The sequence below is a fragment of the Gadus macrocephalus genome, chromosome 3 (genome assembly GCF_031168955.1).
Source record: "Gadus macrocephalus chromosome 3, ASM3116895v1".
NCBI classification, from domain to species: Eukaryota; Metazoa; Chordata; class Actinopteri; order Gadiformes; family Gadidae; genus Gadus; species Gadus macrocephalus.
In genome coordinates, this window is record NC_082384.1 from 26,941,356 (window position 1) to 26,962,397 (window position 21,042).

Genomic DNA, 21,042 nt, shown 5'->3' on the forward strand with positions numbered 1-21,042 from the left:
TAGGGTTCATACGCAGCAGAGCGGAGCCATGGAGCCCGACCCCTGCAACCCCCCCCCCCCCCCCCCCCCCCCCTCCGGGTGCTTTCAGAACCCCCCCCCCCCCGCCCAGCTCATGGCCGCTGGTCTGATTGTCCTCGCTAGCTGATTGCACACCATCAAGCTTCTGACAACTGCTTAAAATGAGCTCCAGTAAGGGTGTGTGTGTGCGTGTTTGTGTTTGTGTGTGTCTGTGTGTGCCTGTGTGCGTGTACCTGAAACAGCAGCTGCATGACGCTGTTCCCTGCAGCAGCTCTGCCCAGACTGCTGTTAAACGCTCGGGGGATGGAGAAGCGGCGGCACTCTGCAACCAACAACAACACAACCACATCAACAACAACACAACCACATCGACAACAACACAACCACATCAACAACAACACAGCCACAACATCAACAACATCACAACGATGACATCAACAACACCACAACGACATCAAGATCAACAACAACACAACCACAACCACATCAACAAAACAACGACAACACAACAACAACATAACGACAACAAGATCAACAACAACACAACGACAACAACAACAACACAACCACATCCAAAACAACACAATCACATCCTTAACAACACAACCACATCCTTAACAACCACATCCACAACAACACAACAACATCCACAACAACACAACCACATCAACCACAACACAACCACATCAACAACAAAACAACCACATCGACAACAACACAACCACATCAACAACAACACAACAACATCAACACAGCCACAACATCAACAACACCACAACGACATCAAGATCAACAACAACACAACCACAACCACATCAACAAAACAACGACAACTGGGCCCTGTTTCCCGAAAGCATCTTTAGCCTAAGTGGATCGCAGAGTGGGTCGTACGAGCATCGTACAGTTTTCACACCGTTTCCCGAAAGCATCTTTGGTAACGAACGTCTTGAAAACGCTCGTAGCTAACGAGTGCTCCAGGGTACTCGTAGGACGCTAAGAGCCTCGTTAGCCTACTATAGCCTCAGTGGCGTAACCAGCGGACATTCCTAGTATTGGATGCTTTTTATTATAACACATTGGTAATGGTGTATCACGTGCGTCTGAGCCTAATGTGGGCCATTATGTTCTTAGTTTGAGAGAGACAGTCCAGGAAATGTTTGAGCAGGCAGGGCACTTAAAATGTGTGAGAGAAGTGGGGGGGATTTGTGCGGTTGGCCTTGATGGGGAGATATTTTAACCCTTTTTAACCCCATTTTCTTCCGACATTCCTGCGTCTCCCCCTGCGTCATAGCCCGTTTCAGCACCATGTCAGTGGACAGGTACAATCCTACGCTCGTCTTGAGTGCAAGGCCCTGGGTCCCGTTTCCCGATATCGATGGATCTTCGCTCGTAAGATGGTTCGAAAGATGGATCTTTCGAACCATCGATAATTTCTTTGGAGCGTTTCCCGAAACTCTTCTTAACGTGAACGCGCATTCGCTGCACTCACGACGATCGTAGGATTGTACCTGTCCACTGACATGGTGCTGAAACGGGCTATGACGCAGGGGGAGACGCAGGAATGTCGGAGAAAAATGGGGTTAAAAAGGTTAAAATATCTCCCCATCAAGGCCAACCGCAGAGTAGCCTACGAAAATAATAGATTGCAATAATCTGAATGCTAAAGATATTAAAACACAATTGATTAAGCCTAGGCCGACATATATATCAGTCCTAATCCTGAGCGCACGATCGGGAGGTGGAAGTTGCGCTTTAGATGCCTTCACAAGTCCAGCGGAGGGCTCCAGTTTTCGCCGGCCAAGTCATGCGCTGTGATATGTGTGACAGCTATGTTGCACAACATTGCAGCTAAGGCTGGGGTAGCTTTGGTTGAACCGGAGGACATTGAGGACGATGACGACGAGGAAGATCGGTGTGAGGACGGCCTCCCTCATAACTACGCGGCTGGTTTTCATGCACGTCGAAGAGTGATTGAGACTTTTTTTTAACCCCCTCCACCCTCCCACATGTCACTAAACATTCCCGTCAACGTGACCAATCCCCACCATATCCCAGCCTTTTGCCTGCTCCTTTGCATTTTTTTAAATATTTTTATAATAAATATTTTAATTATTTTTTTATTTTATTTTATTTTACATTATTTTAGGCTACGTTTTATGAGTAGCCTATGTCAGTCTGCACAAATCCCCCCCACTTTCTCTCACACATTTTAAGTGCCCTGCCTGCTCAAACATTTCCTGGACTGTCTCTCTCAAACTAAGAACATAATGGCCCACATTAGGCTCAGACGCACGTGATACACCATTACCAATGTGCTATAATAAAACGCATCCAATACTAGGAATGTCCGCTGGTTACGCCACTATAGTAGGCTAACGAGGCTCTTAGCGTCCTACGAGTACCCTGGAGCACTCGTTAGCTACTCGTGACTCGTGAGCGTTTTTAAGAGGTTCGTTACCAAAGATGCTTTCGGGAAACGGTGTGAAAACTGTACGATGCTCGTACGACCCACTCTGCGATCCACTTAGGCTAAAGATGCTTTCGGGAAACGGGGCCCAGAACAACAACAAGATCAACAACAACACAACAACAACAACAACACAACCACATCGACAACAACACAACCACATCAACAACAACACAATCACAACATCAACAACACCACGACATCAACAACAACACAACAACATCAAAAACCACACAACCACAACATCAAGTACACCACAACGACAAAACAACGACAACAACATCACAACTACGACATCAACAACAACATAACGACAACAAGATCAACAACAACACGACAACAACAACACAACCACAACAAGATCAACGACAACAACATCAACAAAACAACCACAATAACATCACAAACACAATGACAACAAGATCAACATCAACACAACAACATCCACAACAACACAACTACAACAACGTCAACAACAGCAAAACAACATCAACCACAGCACAAATACACACACACACACGTACACACTCTTACGCTCTCACGCACACGCTCACAGACACACACGCACACACTCACACACACACTCACACACTGATACGCTCACGTACTGATACGCTCACACACTGATACGCTCACACACTGATACGCTCACACACTCACACACACACTGATACGCTCACACACTGATACGCTCACACACTCACACACTGATACGCTCACACACTCACACACACACTGATACGCTCACACACTGATACGCTCACACACTCACACACTGATACGCTCACACACTGATACGCTCACACACTGATACGCTCACACACTCACACACACACTGATACGCTCACACACTCACACACACACTGATACGCTCACACACACACTCACACACTGATACGCTCACACACTCACACACACACTGATACGCTCACACACACACTCACACACTGATACGCTCACACACTGATACGCTCACACTGATACGCTCACACACTGATACGCTCACACACTGATACGCTCACACACACACTCACACACTGATACGCTCACACACTGATACGCTCACACTCTGATACGCTCACACACACACTGATACGCTCACACACACACTCACACACTGATACGCTCACACACTCACACACACACTGATACGCTCACACACACACTCACACACTGATACGCTCACACACTGATACGCTCACACTGATACGCTCACACACTGATACGCTCACACACTGATACGCTCACACACTGATACGCTCACACACACACTCACACACTGATACGCTCACACACTGATACGCTCACACTCACACACACACTGATACGCTCACACACTGATACGCTCACACACACTCACACACTGATACGCTCACACACTGATACGCTCACACACTGATACGCTCACACACTGATACGCTCACACACTCACACACACACTGATACGCTCACACACTGTTACGCTCACACACTCACACACCAACCCAGTCGCCAAGAAAAAACGTTGACGGTGTACGTTTCCATGAACACTGGAGACGTACTATTACAACGTAAAAACAGCGTGTTATACCTACAGTATCCACGCGTGCCGCTGTGGAGGCGGGTTTCGGGGTTTGGGTTTCACGGGTTTCGCGGCAAATTGTGGACACGATTGTTTAGGGGGGGGGGGGGGGTAGACTGTTGTTGACCGGGGAGGGGGGGGGAGACACGTTTGTTGAGGGGGGGGGGGGGGGGGGACACGATTGTTGAGGGGACGACGACGACACGATTGTAGGGGGGGGGGGGGGGGGGGGGGACGACGACACGTTAGTTGAAGGGGGACGACGACGACACGTTTGTTGAGGGGGGGGGGAGACACGTTTGTAGGGGGGGGGGGGCACGCTCAACAACGAGAGTTGGTTTTTATTGAACGCTCGACAACGAGAGTTGGTTTTTATTGAACGAGACTTCAACACGGAACAGCTGCACGAAACGATGGTCACGTCACTCTCGGTGACGGTGTCGACAACAATGAACACACGAACAATGTTAATAGAACAACACACAACCACATAACATCCCGAACCCATCAACCCCACTTAATCCTAACAACAAAACAAGTTAACAAAAGCCCCATTTGTCAACTGACAACCCCAATTCCCAGAATCCCCCGCGGCTCCGGAACACGGCGTAGCTTATATTAATCTTTATTATCCGAATGGGAAATGCAATATTTTAGGACAGATACACCATTAAACTCGTTTCTAATGACATTTCTAGCGAGAAATGTACATTTTCCTTACATAATCTTCAGTCAGTGAATATGTATGATCTTTATTAATCTTTATTATCTGAATGGGAAATGCAATATTTTAGGACCGATTCACCGTTAAACGTGTTTCTAATAACATTTCTAGCGAGAAATATACTTTTTACTTGCATAATCTTCAGTCTGTGATTGTGTCTGATCTTTAGTTTTATAGTTATTAGGATTTGATCGGATCGCACGCATGTTTCAACGTCAGGTTGTTAGGCTGCTTTCGCTAAACTAGCAGCTCACGTGCTTCCTGCGTTTGTGTTATTAAACTGTTACTTTATGTAACTTTTAATGATATCATCTTGTTAGAAACACGTATATCTGAGAGGCAACCCAGTCGCCAAAAGCATTCGTTGACAGTGTACGTTTCGTGAACACTGGATTACGTCGCATTTCAACATAAAATAGCGTGTTATACACACACACACACGTACGCACACACACACGTACGCACACACACACACGCACACACGCACACGCACGCACAGACACACACAGACACACACACACACACACACACACACACACACACACACACACACACACACACACACACACACACACACACACACACACACACACACACACACACACACACACGGTGCATTTCGCTGCTAAAACAACAACAACAAAATATTCCCTCAAATATTATTACTAAAGAACCGTTTTCCAAAGAACGAAATGTAAACCAATGCATTCTGAATGGGAGTGTTTCTCCGATTTTTCCATGCTACACAGAACGAAATGTAAACCCATGCAAATAAAGACTTCATTGTCATAATCATTTAAATATCATTAATCTCCGTGTGTTGGGTGGTATTCTATTTTTTTCAACGGGGCTGGTGCCGTCTCCTTTTGACCTTTTGACCCCAGACTTCTGGGGGAATAGCTGAATCAATTCATTAGTCAATCAGAAGCATGTAAATATCTTCGTAGGAGAACGAACAAGGTGTCCTTCAACATCTACACTTCCAGGCGATTGCAACGGTGCCACACATGAGCATATTCGAACAAGTTTAATGGTAGTAATTAGCTGTCGAAATTGGAGGCCTTAATCAATAATGAGCAGCTATTGATTTGCTTCCCGATAAAAAATTGTGACAAATGACATGTTATTTAGCATCTACACGTTGAGCTGAGTCCAATGACACCAAGCATGACACTCTAGCTAATGGTAACATGTATTTTACATGGTACACCTAGGTCTAGGACATGATGTCGGTGTAGCAAGAGGCCGAGCTTGATCTCATTGGACTCAGCTTAACGTGTAGATACTAATTAACATGTAATTTGTCAAAAATCTCCATCGGGAAGCAAATCTATAGCTGGTCATTATTGATAAAGGCCTCCAAAATCGACAGCTAATTACTACCCCGAAACATATTCAAATAGGATCATGTGTGGCCACTGTTGCAATCGTCTCGAAACGTAGTTGTCAAAGGACACCTTTTTTGCCTGTTGCACGACCGGGAAGATATTTTCATACTTCTAATGGATTGATTCATATTTTAAGGTTCTCGGAGTCAGACTTTAAGCGGCTGCAGCAGAAGTGTTGAGACGAAAGATGATATCAAGACATTAATAGAATATTCCCATTCACATTATGATTCTTCGTCATAACATCCGACCAAACATCCTTTACATTCACCGAGCGAAGATTATGAAAGTCCAGGCCCCCCCTTCCTGCACTCGGGGTCCGACCGGGCCAAGTTTCGGTGCGGGGGTCCCAGTTAGGCCCTAGAATATGGTATTCAAATTTCAGGGCGGTAGGACCTTCCTATCTCAAATACAGTTTTTCCACCACATTCTGAACCATTAGGTCTCGCAGGCAACACTTCTGAAGGGGCTTTGTCCAAATGCATTTGGGAAAACTTTATTTCTCTATGGGCTAGAACTACAAATCTTGGATATGTCGTTCTCGGGGCCCCGGGAAATGTGTGTAAACATTTTAGCCTCCCTAGCTATCTCGAAAAGGCCGGAAAAGGGGCGTGACCTCCAACAGTACAGTCAATGTACATAAGACAGAGGTTAGTTTCTAAGCCCCATTTTTTGCGGGATGGAGGTGTACATTTGTGGCTTAATGTGTGTAGACACAGCTGGCCTGTGGCCACGTCTTTGAAGTCTGGGGTCAAAAGGTCAAAAGGAGCAGGCACCACGCCGCTTATGAGATAACAAAAAGTGAATCTGTATTTCTCTCATAACATTTTGTCATTATTGAAGAGAGGCCTGATTCTCAGATATGCATGTTGGACTGTTAGGGTATAGTTCTGGGAAGAACTTCAGGCCAAAATCTTGCAAGCGAGCCGCTGGGTGCAGGTGCAACGAGATGGAGCACTTGCTGAGTCATTTCCTGTAGGGCTGGAGCCACAGGTTGAAGCGTATGCGTCCTTTGAAACCCCCTTTGATATATAAGAGACCCCAAGGTACAGTTTACTTAAATGTTCTCGCCTCAGTCACCTATTGCATCACTTCCTTTAGGGCTTCGGCCTCCTAATTGATCATTGTAGTATAATTGAATGCCCTCTTTCATATTATATGATACTTCCACCACTGGGACGTGGCAACAACTCTCCAAATCCATATGGGGAGGGGGGGGGGGGGGGGGGATGCTTTTGGACAGTAGGGGTGTACACTAGACATAAATAGGAAGCAAACTCAGGAGAAGGAATGACCTCTCACAAATATTTATTGAATAAATTGTTTCAAATAACCCTGCCTCGTTAAATCAATGAACTTGGTGTTTTGCTTTCAAAAATAGGTTATAGAAGAAGTCTAAACTGCAGAAAATAAAAACATCCAAGCTGCCTTTTAAGGATACCTCGGAATATCAGTCTATTTTTTAACCGTCGGACCCCAGTTTACGACAAAAACAACACAATTTACGGCAGCTCCTTTGCCGCGTGGTTTTTAGAGCCATGTAAGGATTAGAGGGGGCGGTCGATAGCAACCACCATAGCAGCATGACGGTCAAGTGACTGGATGCAGCCCCGTTGAAAAAAATAGAATACCACCCAACACACGGAGATTAATGATATTTAAATTATTCTGACCATGAAGTCTTTATTTGCATGGGTTTACATTTCGTTCTGTGTAGCATGGAAAAATCGGAGAAACACTCCCATTCAGAATGCATTGGTTTACATTTCGTTCTTTGGAAAACGGTTCTTTAGTAATAATATTTGAGGGAATATTTTGTTGTTGTTGTTTTAGCAGCGAAATGCACCGTGTGCGTGTGTGTGTGTGTGTGTGTGTCTGTGCGTGCGTGTGCGTGTGCGTGTGCGTGTGTGTGTGTGTGTGTGTGTGTGTGTGTGTGTGTGTGTGTGTGTGTGTGTGTGTGCGTGTGTGTGAATAACACGCTATTTTATGTTGAAATGCGACGTAATCCAGTGTTCACGAAACGTACACTGTCAACGAATGCTTTTGGCGACTGGGTTGCCTCTCAGATATACGTGTTTCTAACAAGATGATATCATTAAAAGTTACATAAAGTAACAGTTTAATAACACAAACGCAGGAAGCACGTGAGCTGCTAGTTTAGCGAAAGCAGCCTAACAACCTGACGTTGAAACATGCGAGCGATCCGATCAAATCCTAATAACTATAAAACTAAAGATCAGACACAATCACTGACTGAAGATTATGCAAGTAAAAAGTATATTTCTCGCTAGAAATGTTATTAGAAACACGTTTAACGGTGAATCGGTCCTAAAATATTGCATTTCCCATTCAGATAATAAAGATTAATAAAGATCATACACATTCACTGACTGAAGATTATGTAAGGAAAATGTACATTTCTCGCTAGAAATGTCATTAGAAACGCGTTTAATGGTGTATCTGTCCTAAAATATTGCATTTCCCATTCGGATAATGAAGATTAATATAAGCTACGCCGTGTTCCGGAGCCGCAGGGGATTCTGGGAATTGGGGTTGTCAGTTGACAAATGGGGCTTTTGTTAACTTGTTTTGTTGTTAGGATTAAGTGGGGTTGATGGGTTCGGGATGTTATGTGGTTGTGTGTTGTTCTATTAACATTGTTCGTGTGTTCATTGTTGTCGACACCGTCACCGAGAGTGACGTGACCATCGTTTCGTGCAGCTGTTCCGTGTTGAAGTCTCGTTCAATAAAAACCAACTCTCGTTGTCGAGCGTTCAATAAAAACCAACTCTCGTTGTCGAGCGTGCCCCCCCCCCCCTACAAACGTGTCTCCCCCCCCCCTCAACAAACGTGTCGTCGTCGTCGTCCCCCTTCAACTAACGTGTTCCCCCCCCTACAATCGTGTCGTCGTCCCCCCCCTCAACAAACGTGTCTCCCCCCCCTCCCCGGTCAACAACAGTCTACCTCCCCCCCCCCCTAAACAATCGTGTCCACAATTTGCCGCGAAAGCCGTGAAACCCAAACCCCGAAACCCGCCTCCACAGCGGCACGCGTGGATACTGTAGGTATAACACGCTGTTTTTACGTTGTAATAGTACGTCTCCAGTGTTCATGGAAACGTACACCGTCAACGTTTTTTCTTGGCGACTGGGTTGCACACACACACTGATACGCTCACACACCCACACCCGCAGCCGCCCGGCGCCCACCTGGGCTGTCGTTGTCATGGTAACACAGCAGGCTCTGGGGGTCGGTGAGTTTGCCCGTGGCGGCGATCTCGGCCCCTCTGAGGACCAGCGGCTCCTCGTTCAGCACACGGCCGTGCATCAGGATGAGCAGCAGCACCGCCGAGAGCCCGTAGGCCCGCGCCGCCACGCCCAGGGGCCCCGCCTCCGAGGCCCCACCCGCCTCCGAGGCCCCGCCCGCCTCCGAGGAGGACCCCTCCGGGGGCGGGGCCAAGGGGGAGGAGACTGGGGAGGAGAGGGGGGGGTCCGGCTGCTGGGAGGACTGGCTGACCTGGTGGATGAGGTCACCTGTGGGGGAGGGGGGGAGGTCAGTCTGTGGAGGCTAACGAGGCTAACGATGCTAACGAGGCTAACGAGGCTAACGAGGCTAACAGTCCTGTTGACCACGGTGTTGGTGTAGAGTAGAGAGAGGATGGAGGGTATGAGATCTATCTATGGATCTATGGTTATCACCACATTGGGTCAACACAACACGGGCTGTATCACAATGCCACCCGGGTCATGTATTGTTTTTCCTTTGGTTTATTCTAGCGGCTCATTATGTCTTTGGCGTTCTCAAGGTGTAGGAGATGAGCCGGGTCCATATTCTACACTGGAGCTCCCCTTGTCATCCTTTCTCTTCCCTGTTTGCCTCCTATTGCTGTCTATCTGTCTGTGTGTGTGTGTGTGTGTGTGTGTGTGTGTGTGTGTGTGCGCGCTCCCCACCCATGATGTTGTGTGTGTGTGTGTGTGTGTGTGTGTGTGTGTGTGTGTGCGCTCCCCACCCACGATGTTGTGTGTGTGTGTGTGTGTGTGTGTGTGTGTGTGTGTGTGCGAGCTCCCCACCCATGATGTTGTGTGTGTGTGTGTGTGTGTGTGTGTGTGTGTGCGAGCTCCCCACCCATGATGTTGTGTGTGTGTGTGTGTGTGTGTGTGTGTGTGTGTGTGAGCTCCCCACCCATGATGTTGTGTGTGTGTGTGTGTGTGTGTGTGTGTGTGTGTGTGTGTGTGCTCCCCACCCACGATGTTGTGTGTGTGTGTGTGTGTGTGTGTGTGTGCGAGCTCCCCACCCATGATGTTGTGTGTGTGTGTGTGTGTGTGTGTGTGTGTGTGTGTGTGTGTGTGTGTGTGTGTGTGTGTGTGCGCGCTCCCCACCCATGATGTTGTGTGTGTGTGTGTGTGTGTGTGTGTGTGTGTGTGTGTGTGTGTGCGCTCCCCACCCACGATGTTGTGTGTGTGTGTGTGTGTGTGTGTGTGTGTGTGTGCGAGCTCCCCACCCATGATGTTGTGTGTGTGTGTGTGTGTGTGTGTGTGTGTGTGTGTGTGTGTGTGTGTGTGTGTGCGAGCTCCCCACCCATGATGTTGTGTGTGTGTGTGTGTGTGTGTGTGTGTGTGTGTGTGAGCTCCCCACCCATGATGTTGTGTGTGTGTGTGTGTGTGTGTGTGTGTGTGTGTGTGTGTGTGTGTGTGTGTGCGCTCCCCACCCACGATGTTGTGTGTGTGTGTGTGTGTGTGTGTGTGTGTGTGTGTGTGTGTGTGTGTGTGCGCGCGCTGCCCACCCATGATGTTGAGGATGTTGTCTGCTATCTCGGTGGGCGTGACCGTCCCTCGCCGCGTGTCGCTCTGCAGGATCTCCAGCATCGACTCCAGCTTGTCCAGCGTGGAGTTCTGACACTCCTCACAGACGAAGTCCCGGCTCACCGCCTGGACGCACACACACACACACACACACACACACACACACACACACACACACACACACACACACACACACACACACACACAGACACAAAGACGCACGGACACGCACGCACACACACACGCACACACACACAAGCACACACACACACACACACACACACGCACACACAAACGCACGGACACGCACGCACACACTCACACATAAACACACACACGCACATACGCACACACAAATGCACGGACACGCACGCACACACACGTGCACACACACACACACACGCACAACCACACACATACACAAACAGAAACACACTTACACACACACACAAACATGAAAAAACACACCCACACACACACCCACACAAAAACACACCCACACACAGACACACGCACACACAGACACACGCACGTGCACACACAAACACACAGGAATGTCTAAATAAAGAACATAGTCTTGCGGACATCGGGACCTCCACACATGCTGTTACATACCAACCTTCTAACTTACACCAAAGGACTGTGTATGTTTGTGTATCTGGGCCCCCCCCTCACCGTGCACTGGGCCAGCGTGGCCGATGTCTGCTGGATGTCGCTGACCGTGCTGAGGTCCAGGGCCGTCAGGGCGCGGGTGATGTTGCTGCGGACGCTGGCGCGGTACGAGCGCTCAGAGAGGGACACCAGCGCCCGGCCCCGGGTGTGTTCGTACTGCGGGACACGAGAGAGCCCCTTTAGGTCCTCAGACACACTAACTCTTACCCTAACCACCCCTCACTCACCTTAACTAACCCTAACTAACCCTTACTAACCCTTACTAACCCTAATCGACCCTAACCAACCCTAACTGACCCTAACTAACCCTAACCCTAACTAACCCTAGCCTTAACTGACCCTTACTCACCCTAACTTACCCTTATTAACCCTTACTAACCCTAATCGACCCTAACTGACCCTAACTAACCATAAAAAACCCTAACCCTAACTCACCCTAACTAACCCTAACTCTAACTAACCAGGTTAATAATAACGCTATAACCTGGTTAATAATGACACTATAACCTGGTTAATAATAACACTAACCTGGTTAATAATAACACTAACCTGGTTAATAATAACACTAACCTGGTTAATAATAACACTAACCTGGTTAATAATGACACTATAACCTGGTTAATAATAACACTATAACCTGGTTAATAATAACACTAACCTGGTTAATAATAACGCTATAACCTGGTTAATAATAACACTAACCTGGTTAATAATAACACTAACCTGGTTAATAATAACACTATAACCTGGTTAATAATGACACTATAACCTGGTTAATAATAACACTAACCTGGTTAATAATGACACTATAACCTGGTTAATAATAACACTAACCTGGTTAATAATAACACTAACCTGGTTAATAATAACACTAACCTGGTTAATAATGACACTATAACCTGGTTAATAATAACACTAACCTGGTTAATAATGACACTATAACCTAGTTAATAATAACACTAACCTGGTTAATAATGACACTATAACCTGGTTAATAATGACACTATAACCTGGTTAATAACAACGCTATAACCTGGTTAATAATGACACTATAACCTGGTTAATAATAACACTAACCTGGTTAATAATAACACTATAACCTGGTTAATAATGACACTATAACCTGGTTAATAATAACACTAACCTGGTTAATAATGACACTATAACCTGGTTAATAATAACACTAACCTGGTTAATAATAACACTAACCTGGTTAATAATAACACTAACCTGGTTAATAATAACACTAACCTGGTTAATAATAACACTAACCTGGTTAATAATAACACTAACCTGGTTAATAATAACACTAACCTGGTTAATAATAACATTACAACTATTTGAGTAAGTGAGTGAGCAGTGAGTGAGTGAGTGAGTGATTGAGGAGCAGTGAGTGAGTGAATGAGTGAGTGAGTGAGTGAGTGAGGAGCAGTGAGTGAGTGAATGAGTGAGTGAGTGAGTGAGTGAGTGATTGAGGAGCAGTGAGTGAGTGAATGAGTGAGTGAATGAGTGAGTGAGTGATTGAGGAGCAGTGAGTGAGTGAGTGAGTGAGGAGCAGTGAGTGAGTGAGGAGCAGTGAGTGAGTGAGGAGCAGTGAGTGAGGAGCAGTGAGTGAGTGAGTGAGGAGCAGTGAGAGAGTGAGTGAGGAGCAGTGAGTGAGTGAGTGAGGAGCAGTGAGTGAGTGAGTGAGGAGCAGTGAGTGAGTGAGTGAGTGAGGAGCAGTGAGTGAGGAGCAGTGAGTGAGGAGCAGTGAGTGAGGAGCAGTGAGTGAGTGAGTGAGGAGCAGTGAGTGAGGAGCAGTGAGTGAGGAGCAGTGAGTGAGTGAGTGAGGAGCAGTGAGTGAGTGAGTGAGGAGCAGTGAGTGAGTGAGTGAGGAGCAGTGAGTGAGGAGCAGTGAGTGAGGAGCAGTGAGTGAGTGAGTGAGGAGCAGTGAGTGAGTGAGTGAGGAGCAGTGAGTGAGTGAGTGAGGAGCAGTGAGTGAGGGAGTGAGCCTCCTACCTCGTTGAGTGCGGTGATGAGGGCCAGGCTCATCTCCCTCACCCTCTGAGAGTCTCCCTGCTTCAGCAGCTCCATCAGTCTGCTGCCCGTCAGCTCAGCCAGCCAATGGGGGAGGCTGCTGTAGCCAGGGGGCGGGTCCGGCAGCAACACCTCCATGGACCTGGAAGAGAACACACACACACACACACACACACACACACACACACACACACACACACACACACACACGCAAACACACGCAAACACACAGGTCTCCATCATCACATTGTAACCCGCTCTCCTGCCCGCAGCGCCACACCTTGTTGAGCTCACCTGTTGAGCGCGGTGATGGCCGCCCCCTGGTGGTCCTCCACCGTCACCGACACGGCCAGCCGGTGGCGGGCGGCGGCGAAGCCCGGGGGCAGGTAGGCGGCGTGCTCGGGGCTGGTCCCGCGGTACACCACGAAGTCCTCGCACACTTCCTCCCGGCACCGCGTCACCAGCAGGGAGTACAGGAGGGGGGTCTCCGAGGGGCCGGCGTCACTGTAGCCTGGAGGGGGAGGGGAGGGTGTGTGTGGTGGGTGAGGGGGAGGTGGGGAGGGGGGGATGGGAGGGTGTGTGTGTGTGTGGTGGGTGAGGTGGGGGGGAGAGGGGGAGGGGGAGGTGGGGGAGGTTGGGGAGGATGAGATAGAGGAGTCAATACGAGGTTAGGAGGCGACTCCTCGCTGAGCTGCAGATCAACAGAGGCTGGGGAGGAGGGGGGTGGGGGGAGGGGGGAGGGAGGAGGGGGACCTGGGGGGGGGCACTCAGTAGAGCACTCGGTGAAGAACAGAGCACTCAGTTGAGAGCGGTTAATAAGAGAGCGCTGGGTTCTCACCTGAGCAGTTGAAGTGAACCTGGTCCACCAGAGTCCGGATCCGCCAGACCTCAGCTCCGGGGTCCCCGGGGGTCCGCTGGGCTCCTCCCCGCGCCCCGGCTCCGCCCCCCAGCACCCTCAGCTGGCACCGCCCCCCCGAGGGGGGCATGTTGGGCCACAGCGTGATGGAGGCGGCCCCCTCCCCGTCCAGGTTGCCGTCGGTGACATGCAGTGTGAAGATGTAGGCGTGGCCGTGACGCAGCACGCCCCGTTTCAGGACCAGGTTCAGACCCTCCCTCCCCGTGGTGGTGGAGGAGGAGTCCAGCACCAGGCTCTGGTTACCATGACGACTGGCCGTCCAGCGCTGGGGGGGAGAGAGAGAGAGAGAGAGAGAGAGAGAGAGAGAGAGAGAGAGAGAGAGAGAGAGAGAGAGAGAGAGAGAGAGAGAGAGAGAGAGAGAGAGAGAGAGAGAGAGAGAGAGAGAGAGAGAGAGAGAGAGAGAGAGAGAGAGAGAGAGAGAGAGAGAGAGGGACAGAGAGACAGAGACAGAGAGACAGAGAGAGCGAGAGCGAGTCAACCACAGACCCCACCCGCCACTGAACCGGACCCAGACATGAGCAGAGGTGTCTTGCTTCGCCCTGAAGGGGCTTATTTTCGATAATGACAGTCGTTCTATACGTTCTATACATTATCCCGCTTATTACACGGCTGCTAACAAATAACTTCACGTGGTGTGTCTTCTTACAATTACCATTCGTAGTGTTGATCAGCAGAGAAATAGTCCGCCAAAGACGTTGACGTCGCATAGCAACTGAACACGCTGGGGTCGACAAGTTACCGGACTACTTGAGGAGTTAGGGTTAGGGTTAGGGTGAGGGTTAGGGCTACTTGAGGAGTTAGGGTTAGGGTTAGGGTTAACCCTAACCCTAACCCTAACCCTAACCCTAACCCTAACCCTACCAAAGAGGTGAATCAGAGGCAAAAAATCCCCTTTTCTTTACAGCGGTTAGAATGCTTCGTAACGGCAAATTAATCGAAAAATAATTCGGCGCCGGAAGGTCGGGAAGGTCCATGTAAGGGAACGGAGCATTCCACAGCATTGAGAAGAGCAGGGTTATAATATATATATATATGTGTGTGTTTATGTGTGTGTGTGTGGGTGTGTAGGTGTGTGTGTGTGTGTGTGTGTGTGTGTGTGTGTAGGTGTGTAGGTGTGTGTGTGTGTGTGTGTGTAGGTGTGTGTGTGTGTGTGTGTGTAGGTGTGTAGGTGTGTGTGTGTGTGTGTGTGTGTAGGTGTGTGTGTGTGTGTGTGTGTGTGTGTGTGTGTGTGTGTGTGTGTGTGTGTGTGTGTGTGTGTGTGTGTGTGTGTAGGTGTGTGTGTGTGTGTGTGTGTGTAGGTGTGTGTGTGTGTGTGTGTGTGTGTGTGTGTGTGTGTGTGGGTGTGTAGGTGTGTGTGTGTGTGTGTGTGTGTGTGTGTAGGTGTGTGTGTGTGGGTGTGTAGGTGTGTGTGTGTGTGTGTGTGTGTGTGTGTGTGTGTGTGTGTGTGTGTGTGTGTGTGTGTGTGTGTGTGTGTGTGTGTGTGTGTGTAGGTGTGTGTGTGTGGGTGTGTAGGTGTGTGTGTGTGTGTGTGTGTGTGTGTGTGTGTGTGTGTGTGTAGGTGTGTGTGTGTGGGTGTGTAGGTGTGTGTGTGTGTGTGTGTGTGGGTGTAGGTGTGTGTGTGTGTGTGTGTGTGTGTGTGTGTGTGTGTGTGTGTGTGTGTGTGTGTGTGTGTGTGTGTGTGTGTGTGTGTGTGTGTGTGTGTTACCCAGCGGGTCGGGCCCTGGCAGTTGGAGCAGGTTCCCTTCAGGGAGACGTGGGAGTTGTGGCTGACCTCGTACACCGACTGGGCCTTACAGGAGACACACTCCAGGTACACCATGGGGATGTGGCCGCTCTGCACACGCACCTACACACACACACACACACACACACACACACACACACACACACACACACACACACACACACACACACACACACACACACACACACACACACACACACACACACACACACAATGTTACACCCCCTCCCGGCTGCAGCAGGTGTAGCTCTGCAGCAGGTGTAGCTCTGCAGCAGGTGTAGCTCTGCAGCAGGTGTAGCTGTGTTGTGTGTCTCTCACGGTCTGCGTGGAGGACTGCGGCTCCATCCCCTCCTTGGAGACCGTCAGGCTGAAGGTGTACTCCACCTCCGCCTCCAGCTCCGAGCCTGAGATGCCCAACACCGGACCCCTGGGGCCCAGACCGAAGGTCAGACTGGAGCAGTGAGCCGCGCCCTGAGGGGGGGGGGGTCAGACTGGAGTTAGGACTGTGGTCTTCCTCCTCCTCTTCCTAACTGCTCATGCCAGTTTGTCTCTTCATTGACACTTTGATTAATTTAGAGTGAATACCAGATTCCCTTCTACGCGCTTGGCGTCCAGCTGTATTTTTTGTAGTTTACCACAAATTGATCAACACAGACATGTACATCGGTGTGTGTTTGGTGATTGCATGCATGCGTGTGTGTGCCCATGTGTGCGTGCGTGTGTGTGTGTGCACATGCATGCATGCGCTTCTGCGTGTTTGCACATTCATGCATTTGCGTGAGTGTGTGTGTCTGTGTGTGCGTGTGCACATGCATTGTGTGTATTTAATCAGGCAGGGTGGGGCTCCCAGCACCAGCGTTACCTAACTCTAACCCTAACCAGAGAACACCTAACCCTAACCAGAGAACACCTAGCCCTAACCCTAACCAGAGTACACCTAACCCTAACCAGAGAACACCTAACCCTAACCAGAGTACACCTAACCCTAACCAGAGTACACCTAACCCTAACCAGAGTACACCTAACCCTAACCAGAGAACACCTAACCCTTACCAGAGAACACCTAACCCTAACCAGAGTACACCTAACCCTAACCAGAGAACACCTAACCCTTCGAGAGAACACCTAACCCTAACCAGAGTACACCTAACCCTAACCAGAGAACACCTAACCCTAACCCTAACCAGAGAACACCTAACCCTAACCCTAACCAGAGAACACCTAACCCTAACCAGAGAACACCTAACCCTAACCAGAGAACACCTAGCCCTAACCCTAACCAGAGTACACCTAACCCTAACCAGAGAACACCTAACCCTAACCAGAGTACACCTAACCCTAACCAGAGAACACCTAACCCTAACCCTAACCAGAGTACACCTAACCCTAACCAGAGAACACCTAACCCTAACCAGAGAACACCTAACCCTAACCAGAGAACACCTAACCCTTACCAGAGAACACCTAACCCTAACCCTAACCAGAGTACACCTAACCCTAACCAGAGAACACCTAACCCTTACCAGAGAACACCTAACCCTAACCCTAACCAGAGTACACCTAACCCTAACCAGAGAACACCTAACCCTAACCCTAACCAGAGAACACCTAACCCTAACCAGAGAACACCTAACCCTAACCAGAGAACACCTAACCCTAACCAGAGAACACCTAACCCTAACCAGAGAACACCTAACCCTAACCAGAGAACACCTAACCCTAACCAGAGAACACCTAACCCTAACCAGAGAACACCTAACCCTAACCAGAGAACACCTAACCCTAACCCTAGCCCCGTATAGGGTTAGGGTTAGTGTTAACTAACCCTAACCCTAGCCCTGTTAGGGTTAGTGTTAACTAACCCTAACCCTAACAGCGTTAGTGTTAGGGTTAGTTAACAATAACCCTAACCCTAGCCCCGTATAGGGTTTCTGTCGCACTGCAGAGTCGACACCAGTGATCGCCAGCATCACAGACGGACACAGTGACAGGGTAGGAGAACACACCATGTGGTCGGAACCTTTAGAGCATTAAACACAGAGAAGGGATGAGGAGTGGATGAGGGAGAGAGTACAGCTCCAGGGAGGACTCCAGTAGGACAGAGAATAAAGGTCTTCACCTTCTTTGAAACCATAAGTCTGCGTTTACTATCAAAATAATGATTTCTTCATGTGGGAAAAGTAATAGTTGCCTGTGGCAGAAAGAGAAACCCAGTAACAGCTGCAATATGGTAGAAGCAGTCAGGAACAGAGCCAAACTTGGAGAGAGAAATCCACTCAATAGTTAAAGAAAGAGAAAAACAGACTGAGAAGGAGAGCTGGAGCCTGCCCAGATGAGGCTTCATTCAGAGCGAGGATCCCACAAACAACATTCCAACCCAGCCGCTCTGAACACAGAGAGCCTGAACTATAGTAACCCTGTTCAGTGAACCCTGTTCAGTGAACCCTGTTCAGTGAGCCCTGTTCAGTGAGCAGTGAACCCTGGTTAGGGTTAGATTAGGGTTGGGGTGAGGTTACCTTGGAGGTGTTCTGACAGGCCCAGTGGTTAGGTTACCTTGGAGGTTAGGGTTAGATTAGGGTTGGGGTGAGGTTACCTTGGAGGTGTTCTGACAGGCCCAGTGGTTAGGGTTAGGTTACCTTGGAGGTTAGGGTTAGGTTAGGGTTGGGGTGAGGTTACCTTGGAGGTGTTCTGACAGGCCCAGTGGTAGTGCAGCAGAGCTTGGCGTTCTGGCTCCATGTTGGGGTCGTAGGATGGCTCTGCGCTCAGCTGCAGGTCCTGAGTTCTGGACCAGACACGGTAGGTTCCTCCCTCAATGATGGGAACCAGACTGGTGAGGGTGGAAAGATCAACACATGAATAGACAGCCTCTCAGGGAGAGCACTGCGTGTTATCACGCTTCTATGCAACCGGAAAAAAATAAAGCCATGGATTCATTGAGATATCAATACCATCCACATGTCTCAAAGAAGTGCTTGACCTGTTATATTCACCCTGAGACCAGGTGAGCCTACACTCTGAGACCAGGTGAGCCTATACTCAGATTACAGGTGAGCCTACACTCTGATTCCAGGTGAGCCTACACTCTGAGACCAGGTGAGGTCAACACTCTGAGACCAGGTGAGCCTACACCCTGAGATCAGGTGAGGTCAACACTCTGAGACCAGGTGAGCCTACACCCTGAGACCAGGTGAGGTCAACACTCTGAGACCAGGTGAGCCTACACTCTGAGGGTGTAGGCTCACCACCAGGTGAGCCTACACCCTGAGACCAGGTGAGCCTACACCCTGAGACCAGGTGAGCCTACACTCTGAGACCAGGTGAGCCTACACCCTGAGACCAGGTGAGCCTACACCCTGAGACCAGGTGAGCCTACACCCTGAGACCAGGTGAGCCTACACTCTGAGACCAGGTGAGCCTACACTCTGAGACCAGGTGAGCCTAACATCCGGACCCTCCTCTATCGCCTCTCACCTGGCCGCCATGACGCTGAGCTGCAGACAGGCCGCCTTCCTGAGCGGGATCCCCTCGTAGGAAAGGGAGAACACCAGGCTGTAGTTCCCCGCTCCCAGCACCATCTTGGGTATGGACAGCTGCAGCCGGCGGACGTCCACCTCCGCCGGGAGGGGGGCGACGGAGACGGGGTGCTTTGAGACCGTCCTCTGATAGGGGGGTGCGTGGGGGTCCTGGTCCTCACAGCGGGGGGTGGAGAGGACCTGCCAGAGGTACTGGGCTCCGTAGCGGACACAGCCCTTCAGGTCCACGCTGGCCTCCACCAGCGTGGGCTGGGCCACCCAGATGGCGAGTCGGGGGGCTTGGACCACCTGCACTTCCGGCTCCTCGCACCCTAACACCCTGATGTTCACCTGGACCTTGGCCACGCCCCAGCTCACCAGGTTACTGCAGTTCACCTGGAGAGAGAGCATGGAGCTGAATATAATATATTATATAAATATATATATATATGAAATATACTATACTCCAGACCAAATAAACGAGAGACTTAGAAATCAAATTGGATTTGTGAACGGTTGAGATATAGGAAACCTACGGTGACTAGGAACTGTCCACGCTGGCCGTACTCATGACCCACGGTGGTGGAGTTGGTGAGAAGGTGGCCGGTTCCATCTCCAAAGTCCCATGAGCACTGCAGCGTCGTGGCCCTGGGAGCTACGGATGCCACCAGGGCCACCGTCTTGTTGATGAAGGTGTCGAGGGGGAACGCAGCCAGCGCCACCTCTCGGAGGAGGTTCTGGACCAGGATCTGCTTGGTGATGTTGAGGCGGTGCAGGGTGTTGAAGGCGCTGAGGTAGATGGTGAGAGAGCCGGCCTCTTCGGGGGTATAGGTGACCTGGGGGGCAGCGACACCATGAGCCATCAGAACAAGTTCCTACACATCACATAGATATCCTCCGTATAAAAGAGCATCAGACCTCCTGGCTCATGTGAGCCGCCTGATGACCTCCACCACGGAGGTGGTGGAGGTCAAAGGTCCACAGGTAGTGCACCGGTCTGCCCTTCACGATGCTGGCCACATAGGTCCTCTTCACCCCCACAGGGATGGCGGCGTCACAGCAGTCCAGGATGCTCAGCCCCTGGACCGGTTCCATCACCTGGATCTGGAGGTTGTGTCTCTTAGAGCTCACCTGGAGTAAAGAAAAGTAAACAATGTCAATGGGCTAATCAGGGTTAATCAGGCAGACTTTTTCTGATAACATGACCAAAACTGTAGATTAG

At 49.6% G+C, this 21,042-nt stretch overlaps 1 protein-coding gene across 1 annotated transcript in view; it reads right to left on the reverse strand.

The window, feature by feature from the left end:
* The window catches only part of pkd1a (polycystic kidney disease 1a), a gene marked incomplete at its 5' end in the record, with an annotated part of 74,870 nt that overhangs the window by 35,733 nt on the left and 18,095 nt on the right, over positions 1–21,042 (reverse strand). The window contains 13 exons of the mRNA XM_060047442.1: positions 252–340; positions 9,368–9,691; positions 10,942–11,086; positions 11,636–11,788; positions 13,631–13,790; positions 13,943–14,159; positions 14,487–14,829; positions 16,270–16,410; positions 16,627–16,779; positions 18,985–19,135; positions 19,780–20,216; positions 20,357–20,656; positions 20,739–20,951. Coding sequence (XP_059903425.1) covers positions 252–340; positions 9,368–9,691; positions 10,942–11,086; positions 11,636–11,788; positions 13,631–13,790; positions 13,943–14,159; positions 14,487–14,829; positions 16,270–16,410; positions 16,627–16,779; positions 18,985–19,135; positions 19,780–20,216; positions 20,357–20,656; positions 20,739–20,951 — 2,826 coding nt within the window. The remainder of the gene's footprint in view (positions 1–251; positions 341–9,367; positions 9,692–10,941; positions 11,087–11,635; positions 11,789–13,630; positions 13,791–13,942; positions 14,160–14,486; positions 14,830–16,269; positions 16,411–16,626; positions 16,780–18,984; positions 19,136–19,779; positions 20,217–20,356; positions 20,657–20,738; positions 20,952–21,042) is intronic.